The sequence below is a fragment of the Cryptomeria japonica genome, chromosome 5 (genome assembly GCF_030272615.1).
Source record: "Cryptomeria japonica chromosome 5, Sugi_1.0, whole genome shotgun sequence".
Lineage (NCBI taxonomy): Eukaryota > Viridiplantae > Streptophyta > Pinopsida > Cupressales > Cupressaceae > Cryptomeria > Cryptomeria japonica.
Genome location: NC_081409.1, coordinates 864,529,672 through 864,540,008, shown reverse-complemented (window position 1 = coordinate 864,540,008; position 10,337 = coordinate 864,529,672). Strand labels below are relative to the sequence as shown.

Sequence of the window (10,337 nt, the reverse complement as noted above, 5' to 3'; positions counted from 1 at the left end):
CTAGAGTAATGATTGTGAATCCACCATTGCTAAGCATTCCTTTTATGGAAGACCTACAAAATATATTGCAAAGTCGAACATGTTTTGATCTCTATTGAAATGAACATGTGAGATGAAATGTGTCCTTTGTCGGATGGTGATGAACAAGATAAAGAGGTTCTTCAACATTCAATGCTCAAGTACATCAAAATTTGACACCATCTAACTCAATTAAATGAAAAGAGACAACATTAATGTGGCTAGCTAGGAGGCAAGGAAGAGATAATGCACATTGAGTGGAAGGAAGTGAATGCTAATGGTGGCACTTTCCTTTCTCGCCATGTGAAATGACAATGTAAAGTACCACCACCTTGTCACTTAATCACTAAGGGAGGTCTCACCCATGATTGGTCAGTTATCCAATATGAGAAGAGAAATCCATAATAAATAGAGATAGACAAAATACACTAGGGCGCCTTGTTTTATATTTGTTATCTGACTTCTCCCTAAATTTTATAATTATTTTGTAAACAGACAGCATAGCCTCGAAGTGGGATTATGCCGCTTTGTAGTAGGGGACACTTGTTCCATGCTTTTCAGCCAAAAGAAGATAGTCATATCTTGTATTGATGTAATGCTCTCTCTTACAGGTAATTTAAATCATCATTAATTAACACATATTTGAAGGGTATTTTATTTAATAAGCACATTTAAAAATTATAGGAAAAATGCACAGTTTTTTTATTTAGAAGATTTATGACAGTCAAATTTATTTGTGAAACAAATACTATTATGGTTTCAACTCACACATATTTTATTCTGTTTTAAGTAGTGGAAGGAAAAGAGGAAAAGCTGTGAAGAAGAATTTGCTTCTAGGCTTTGGTATAGAATGTTTCGCCCGGTAAAATTAATTATTTTTTAAACTAATTTTGTAAAATATTTCGACTGTGACCTAAGTAAATGATATTTGTCCAAAGAGGTCTATGTGAAACATAGCGTTTGCTGCTGTTTGTTTATACACTACTACACAAATGAAGGATTTAAGACGTTAATTTAAGACAAAATAAACTAATAACATATATTATTCTTAGGCAAGAATTAATTTCAAGATAATACTAAAATTTTGTGGTCAAATGGCTATATAATAGAATTCATTTATATGCCATTTCTTTGAATGATAAAACTCATAGCAAATTCCAAAAAGCGAAACACCTCATTACACCAAAATTCGCCATAGTAAAAATGTTCACCCCGATGACGCATATCAAAGTAACGTTCTTCTAATGCTTGAATTTCTGTGGTAGATACTCTTATTGTTTGAACTTTCGTCTTTGTCTTAATAAAGTTTTCTTCCTCTGCCATAACATGTTGAACCTTTGAACAACCATACACTCTTATCTTTTCTACACTCTTCAAATTCCAGTAACACTCTGGTAACCTCTGCAATGCCTCACACTTCATTATTGTTAATGTTTTAAGTGAAGGCAGTGCTCCTCCTTCCACCACGGGCAGCTGCTCTAACTTCATCATGTCCACCACTGAAAATACTTCAAGCTTAGGAAATGCTCCACCCTTGCCAAATTCTTCTGGGAACTTCTCTATGTTAGGGCAATTGACTATGTCTAGGTGCTTTAGACTCGGAAGTTTGTGCAAGGCAGGTAGTTGTTTCAGCATGTCACATTGAATCAACTTAATGAAGCTTAGATGTCGAAATTCACAAATTGAATTCTCTATCTTTAGTAAATGAGGACATATTAGACAGAGTTCTCTCAGTTTTGCCATGGCAGTCATGTCATGGGGCAGGCTTTCCATATCTGTGAGGTGAAAATATAGATACTCCATCTGTTTCATGGTTCCAAGAATTCCTTCTCCAATTATTTCACCATTGTTTTGAAACCCCAACCTTCTGAGTTGGTTCAGGTTACCCAGGTGACTAATTGAAAGCCGATTTCTTCTGCACTTATTCCACCCTATATTTGGAGAATTACTTGCATTCAGGTACTCCAAAGACGTGAGGTCTGCAATTCCATAAGGCATGCACTGCAGATGCTCACAGAAAGCAACGTCTAAAAGTTTTAGGGAAGTCAACTTAGAAATGCCAGCTGGGAGTTGTGCAATATCAGATCCTTGAAGATCTAATATTTGAAGGCTTCTTAGAGCAGCGACAGAGTTGGGCAGTCTCTTGATTGGCACATAGGGTAACTTGAGGCAAACTAAATGTTTCAAAATTCCTATGTTTTTTGGCAACGACAGGAGGGCAGTCCTTGACAAATCCAGGACTCTGAGAGAGGTCATATTTCCAATTACCTCTTTTGAAATTTCCGCCAAAGAAGTATTACCAGCCAGTAGCAAGGAGCGGATATGCGAAGGTCTGAATGTCCTTGGAACACTAGTCAAACTGTTGTCTATTAATGAAATTCTGATGTATCCTGAAGAGACGTCCACTGGAAACTGTCGTAAACCTCTGCCTGCCTGAAAGAAGCACTTTTCTTCCTTCGCAGCGAATTGCTGTGCCAAATCGCGCAAAACATCATGCACCCTGAAACAGAGCACTCTTCCCTCATAATTCTTCTTCACCGGTTCAATAAGGCATCGGTCAGCTAACAAGTTGATGTACATCTCTCCAATTTTGAAAGGATCCGGACCAGCTACCAACCCTTCTCCAATCCAGTAGGCAGTAGCATATGTAGAAGATATGATACTGTCTTCAGGGTAAGCAGCGAGGCAGAGAAAGCACAACTGCAAGGAAATGCCATAGCCAGCCAGATCGGCCAAAGCAACGTAACTTAGTCTCAACTTTCCATATAGCGAGTTTGTAACATCATTCTGCAATCTCTTGACTGCCAATTCCCATTCATTTGACTGTGTGATTCCCGCCATTGCCTGCCCGACTACTTTAAGGGCCAAGGGAAGACCCCCGCACTCGTTGCATACACGCCTCGCTATATCTTGGTCGATGCTCATAGGCAAAACTCCCTCGCTGTGTAAAAAAGCATGGGAAGAAAACAATCTCCAGCTGTCATCCTCACTCAAGTCTTGCATTTGGATGATTGATGGACGTGGAACACCCAACTGTGAGAGCACACTATTACTTCTGGAAGTGGCAATGATGATGTTGGAGTTGTGGAGTGGAGAGTGAGGATCACACAACTCCTCTAACAAGGATGTTGCACTTGTTTCCCAAACATCGTCTAAAAACAGGGCAAACTTGTGTTTTCTCATGGTTTCATTCAGCCAAGTTTTCACACGGTCTTCATCTCTACTGTCCAGTATTTCATTTACTTTAAGAGCTATTTGTTTCACAAGATCATTTCTAAGGGTACTGAAAGATGGATTTTGTGAAATAGTAAGCCAAAGCATCAAGTCAGTGCAAAGGAGACTCTGTACCTGGTCACTGTTGAAGACTCGTTTAAGTAGTAGAGTCTTACCGGCCCCGCCTTTCCCAGCAAGGCCGAAACGAGAAACGTTTTTGTGCTGCTGTGAATGAATCAGCTCCACAAGTCTGTTTGATGCAGAATCTTGTCCGACAATAAGTGCCTCCTCAACATACTTCTTGTTAGGACTGGCTGAAGAAGTGGATGGAATGGGATCTCCAGATGTACAGGCAAATGCTGAGGTACGCAGATTAAGAGAATCCACCTTCTCTTTAATTTGCTCAAGCACTTGTTGATTTGTCACCTGCTGCTGCATTTGGTGCAAAAAGGCAAAGAGTCGCCTGATCTTTTTGCTTGTTCTATAGCGAGAAAAGAGATGAGAATATGAGGGTACAGTGCAGTGCTGGGCCAAATCAGATGCTTCCTCCAGAAGAGCATTCAATTCCTCCAACCAGCTGTTGACCGTGGAGGGCAACGTGTGGTGAGGGGATGTAGTCAATCTGCCAGAGTTTAAGGCTTTTCTATATTGTTGCATTTCCATGTTCATTGATTGAATTTTGAGCAGCAGGACTTTGAGGGTGTCCAACTCTTTCCTGCATCTGATGGCAACGTTGATGTCTCGAGTAACCCGACTTGCAGCCAATTGAATGGCGAAACCAATCATTCCAGAGATGAATCCAGGATCAGCCATTTTTGGGTCAGCTTAGAAAAAAAATTAAAATTCTCATGAAATTTTCTTACTCAGCGAAAGCAAGGAATACACAGCCAAGCATCGGCTAAAGTTCTTTGCCAGAGAGCAAATTCATCTCCTAATTCCTTTGAAATGCTATTGATTCATAGTTTCACAGACACCTCATTACACAAGAATCTTATTTAGATAGCAAAGAGTAGAAAGATTTGGTACAAAGAGCTTACAACTAAATTTAACCAGGCGTATCATCCGTCAGCATTTAGTCATCGTCATAAATTAAATGCACACTAAAATCTTTGACAAGCGAGATTGGTTTCACACGGTTTTTCAATAGTTTTGGTTCCAACTTTTCATCCGCCATTTTCCATTTTTTAAAGTGTTTTATTGGTTAAAGTCAAAAGTAAAGTAAGTGACAATTTTGAACCATCCAATTTGAGGGATATCAAGTTCTTTATTAAGTTTGACTATTTTTGTTTATTGAATATTAAGCTTGGTGAATATGATTGTGAGCTATAATGTTAAATTTATTTTCTTTATCTATTTAATAGATACTTTATTTCTTATTTCATCAAAGCAATTTGGACTTTTTCAAAATTGTTTGTAAGAGACGGCCATTGTTTTTTTCCTTCACTTTTGATTTTTATTCACAAAAATGACTTAGGTGACTCTTTGTTTGACGAGACAATATCTGAAAGCCATGTTTGAGGAAATGTCTTGCAAAAAGATTCCAAAAGAACTTTCGTGGGTAGTAGTTTTCTTCGCTTGCACCTAATGAGGCGATGTGTTTGAATAGAAAAAGTCCACAGAAAAGAAAATAAAGTTACCAATGAAACCTACATTATTGCATGAGGAAATTTTTCACTTTTCATAGGGAAAATTTATCAATGAAACCTACATGATAACTATTGGAACATGGCAAGTAACACCTTTTCATGGCATCGAAAGGCTTTTACGTAATATTGGTGACATGGAAATTTTATTTTCCACCATAGTTAATAAATTGATTTTGCAACCAAATCTGATAATTTTTTTATTTGGTTCATGTATGGTTCAAAATTTTAATAAGTATAATGGTAATAATGCATTTTATATATTTGAGAATGTATGTTTTAGAATTTTGAGTTATTTGAGCTTCTGTATGGAATACCAAAACTTGGAATGGTCATTATATGTGTTTAATAATTTAATATATTAGATGTAGACATCTAAAATTTATAGATCAAATGCAATTACCTAATTACTTGATCATTTCCACTATAATGGATTGAATAAATTCCTATTTATTTCATTAATTATCCTACTTTCATCTCCTTATTCATTAAATAATGTCAGTATTTATTATTATTCACCCAATCTCATTTCTAGCTTATATCACTTAATCAACCTTCCTATAAGCTACACATTATATAAACTAGCAATTGCACCTTGGTGTGTAATGGGTATGCCGAATACAATAGTGGACAAAACATTAAAGAGGGGAGATAGAAGAATACTTGAAAAGTCAATTTCATAAATTGACATACTATAGTTCATTTCTTTATAAGAAGTTAAAATTGAAATAAAAGAAATTGTAGTATATAAGCATGGAAATATAATCAATGACTAATAGTGTTTTCAAAAAAATATGTAGACAATGTACAATATAATTGTAAACATCATGGAATTGAACATAAGGTTTACATTCAAAATTTGTTTGGAATGTCTCGAGCAAATTCATAATTAACATATAAAGAGTAGGTCCTAAAATATTTTCTTATCTTCCACATCTTCCTCATTTATACCATTCTTTTGAACACCTCACACAATGTTACAAACACCACAAATTTGTCAAATAGAATTCTGTAAAATGTTTTATAGATAATTACAAACACTATGGAATTCAAAATATGTTCTATATTAATTGTGATTGAAATATAAGAATTTGTTTTATCAATTATGTAAGATTTTTAAATTTCATAAAAGCTTGACATACGTTATATATAGAAGCATGAGAACATGTAAAAATTGCTAATGTTTTAATGGTATGTGTTTGGAAAGGGTCCATGTTTGGCATGAAATGTTTTGTAGAAGAAGATTGCAATGGGTCATCAGAGCTACTTGATGGAAGGTAGGATAGACATGCAATAAAATGAGATATATAATTTAGTAAGGAGGTGTATATGTGAACAAACAAGAGTGAAAAAACAATATTGGAAAAATATGGACATACGTGAATTTGTCGAATATCTTGCAAGAATAAATTCTCTTTGAAAGTAAAATATTACTATGTCTCCTTTTAAGTATATTGCATATGTTTATGTATTTCTTTTGTTTAAGGAAAAAAAATTAATAGCTTCTATTTTTTTGTAGATGTAAGTGGAAAACAATAGTTAATGTAAACTTTAAATACAATTTGAACTTGGGATTGTCTATAATTATAAATACACCTATATGAATCAGTACATGAAACAAACTTTGTAAAACTGACATTTATAAAGTACATAGTTTGCGATATTTTAGAGTGGTTGAGAAACACTTTCTAAAATGAACCAATATGAATTGGTAGAAGGAAACAAACTTACAATAATAAACATTTATAAATTATGTAATTTGTAAAATTTAAGAGCGGTTGAAGCTCAAAGAATCACATTAAAAATATATGTCTAAGGAAATAATAATCTAGGAAATTAGAATACATAATAATGTAATGAAAGGAAGAATGTTGAACATGGACTACTTTTATATGCATGCAAACCATTGAATGTAAGAAGAAATTCATTAAATTAACATCTCTTCTAAAAAAAGAGTCTTTATATATTGTGTCAAAAATTTACATTGATAGATATAGGTAGGTTCGATACTAGCAAAATAGAAGTTTGTCTATAAGTGTAGGCTATTTACATTGTAAGTAGTTAAAAGACAAGTTTAGGCTTTCTACATTGTAAGTAGTTGAAATAACTAATCACATATTCTTAAGGTACATCTCATAAGAATGGATGATTTTGGAGGCACCCTTAATTGAGTAGAGTTCATAACGAAACAACTCCTTAAGGAAATCACAAAGCCCCTCTAATTCGATGCAAGTGGGTTGGAATGGTGACACCGTCTCTTGAATTTTTTCAATGTCCAATTCTTCCACAAGAGGTGTTGTTTGGCATGTAATTTTGAATTTTTGTACAATATAATGGCAAAGATTTGACACAATTGAAGCAATATTTTGGACATCGGTTCCAATACATTCTAATTGATTAACAAAAGAATGTGTTTCAACTTCCATAGTCGTGACATCTACTAGGATTAAGGGGATTTGAATTCTTTTTGGTGCATCTCCACTGAAGAGTTGAGCGATTTCGTGACTATTTGGCGCTTAGCCATTTCCTGATAGGAGTGAAGTACGAGAAATTATAAGTACTAAATCTTGGAAAAAGTATTGGTAGGTGTAACAATGTCTTTTTTTAATTGAAGTATTATGAAATGTCAAAACATAATTGCACATTCAATTAATGGGAAAAAATTAAAGATTCAAATTGACAATTAGTTTAACAAAAAAAAAATTGAAATTGAAATATAAAGAAAGGACACGTAAAAATCACATCACTACACATAAAATATAGAGTATACTTATTAAACTATTTTAAAATTTGCTAAATTTGTATTTACCAAACAAGTTATATTATGTTAATTGCAATAAGATATAAATTAATAAACAAATATAAGAAATTTAAAGAAAAAATTAGAGTTCAAAATGTATAATTAATTATGTATTGATCATATTTAAATAATATAGGCAACTCTATATAATTTACAATATTTATATTGATTAATATTAATGTACATAATTTAAAGCCTATAGAAAAAATATTAGCCTACCTATTGCACACCAAGGTGTGATTGAAACTAAATAAGTATTGGATGTGAAAGTAAACAACCTCAAATTTGATAAATATTTTTTAAAAAAACTCTCACCTAATTCAACATTTTCACTTATAAACTATAGATTTAATAAATCAACACTCTGACTTTAAAAACAATCTATTTTCTTATTCAAGTTATGAAACATTAGTAGCTTTATAATTATATATTAAAATTGTTAATAAAATTTTCTTAATTTAAATTATATTCAATATAAATTAATTATGATAAATTAGTTATACCATATTAGGGAAAACAATTAAAAGAAAAGGACATAATTAAATGATGGTGTAGATTAAATTTTTAAATAGTTTTTAATTGTTATTATTTATTTTATCTTATATAAAGTAAATCCATTTTAATTACACCTTTCATTTTTCATTTTAGTAAAAAAAATAAATTAAAATCACGTTGCATGAGTATAATTTATTGTTGATGTGTAATTTTTAATATTAAATTTGATATCAATTGATTTTGGTTACCTTGGATTTTTTTTTTAAGTTAATTGATATTTGTTTCTTTTTAAAAGCTAATGATATTATTTTTCTATTTTTTCATTTTTTAAATATGATATTAGATTTTTAAATTTTGGTATAGACTATGTAAAAATTTGGATAATTTATTTTAAAAATTAAATGATAGCAAATTAATTTTTTTTTTAAATGTCAAGAAAAATAAATAAAATTATTACATATAATAAATATTATTATAATTCAAAAGATAAATTTATCAGAAATACTTTAGGAAGTTTTTTATAATTTTAAAGTCCTACGAAGGCCAAAAAAAAAAAAAAGAAATTAAAATATAATAAATTTAGGTGGAGAAAAACAAGAAAAAACTCACAAAAAATTCGAAAAAGCTTTAAACGTGGTAATTTTTTTAGAATTTATGAAACACTGGCATGGAATCCACATTTGGAGGAGCATGTTAGCCAAGTTTCTTAAGACCATAAAATACTATAGGTAAAAGTTTACAGTGTTGTCACGATTGCTTTGGCTGGAGATGTCTCATTACAAAATATATTTCAATCAAAGTTTGGAATAGCAGATAGATGGGGTGAAATTCAAACAGTATGAATGCATTCCTATTAGATATTATATGCACTTATACACATTTTAACTCTAGATTTGCAGCTTCTAAAGATAGGGTTTGAACGCTAAATGAATACATAGTGTAGGCTATGTAGCATACAAAATATACCTAAGATTTCAGTAAATGGAATGGTTATTTTTTAAGCGATTTTTGGTTCATTTTTTTGGTGCATGTTCTGGTCCTCTTTTATGCAAATCTTTCTAAATTAATCTTAATGTACAAGCTTCTTTAGTGTACAAGTGAGAACCCTAATTGAATTTCATTCCATTTAATTTCTAAGGTAATTTTGAAATGCTTTCCAGCTGCTCAAATTCAAGATTTTGGTGATCATTTCCTTAAAATTGTGATGTTTGTAGGATATTTGTTTAAATTTCTTTTCGTGGTAGCTATGGAGAAACCAACATAATCATTAAGGATGTGGAAGTTGGGAATTCACAAACTTGTACTGGCAGTGGAGACTTAAAATGAGCACAACCAAAAAAAAAAAATGGATGACATAAAATAAGAATGGGCCCACTGTTGTGGAATTTGTTTTTTCAAGTTGTTGTGTATAGCAAACAATTATGTTTTTGTTGTTCTCTATCATTTTCTATCTAATTCATTTTCAAGATTGTAGGCATTGGAAGTTCACATTATACTCATATAAGGCTTTAGGTTATTTCAACCAAAGCCAAGCTAAGTTATAGTTGTCTGCTAATTGACTGTGCTAGGGTCTATTCAATTTATTTCTACATTTTTTAACTTCAAAAATAAATAATCAAGCAATACAGTAAGCAGTTGGGTACAATTTTTTGAGGTCACTTGTTTGGAGGTGCCATGATCACCATAGAACAAAGCCTCGACACCAACATCAACTGCTAAGTTGAGGCCATCTAAGTCCTTAATAAACTACACAAATATTGCAATAAATGTGGTATGATGATAAACAAATGCACTTGAGATACCAAAGAAAGCAACATGCAAAACACTAGCAGAACAAAAATATTCCTAATCTAAAGGAAATTTCATTTATAAATATTCTAATTAATTTGATTTCTATCTATTATACTTTATTTTAAAATCTATTTATTTTTATAAATATGTAAACTAAAATACAAGGTCATTTTTTGATGGTATTAAATTAACAAATAATAATTATTTAAAAGTTAATTTGATTGTGTTGTTATTTTAGAACTTTTAAATTTGTCTTTTATAACATCTAAGCACTTTTTAGCAACTTCAATAGGAAGGTTAATGGAACCATAGGTAGGAGAACTAAAACCATTACAAATATTGGGTCCACATTATCTTGAACCTGAATGCGTAGAAGG

At 32.0% G+C, this 10,337-nt stretch overlaps 1 protein-coding gene across 1 annotated transcript; it reads right to left on the bottom strand.

Annotated features, from left to right (window-relative positions):
* Positions 1 to 1,134: 1,134 nt before the first annotated feature.
* LOC131876243 (probable disease resistance protein At1g61300) lies at positions 1,135 to 4,044 on the bottom strand. The gene has a single exon (XM_059221137.1). The coding sequence runs from the start codon at positions 4,042 to 4,044 to the stop codon at positions 1,135 to 1,137; it is 2,910 nt and encodes a 969-aa protein (XP_059077120.1).
* Between the last annotated feature and the right edge of the window lie 6,293 nt (positions 4,045 to 10,337).

Coding starts and splice junctions, on each gene's coding strand:
- LOC131876243 (XM_059221137.1), bottom strand. CDS start 4,044: ATGGCTGATCCTGGATTCATCTCTGGAATGATTGGTTTCGCCATTCAA.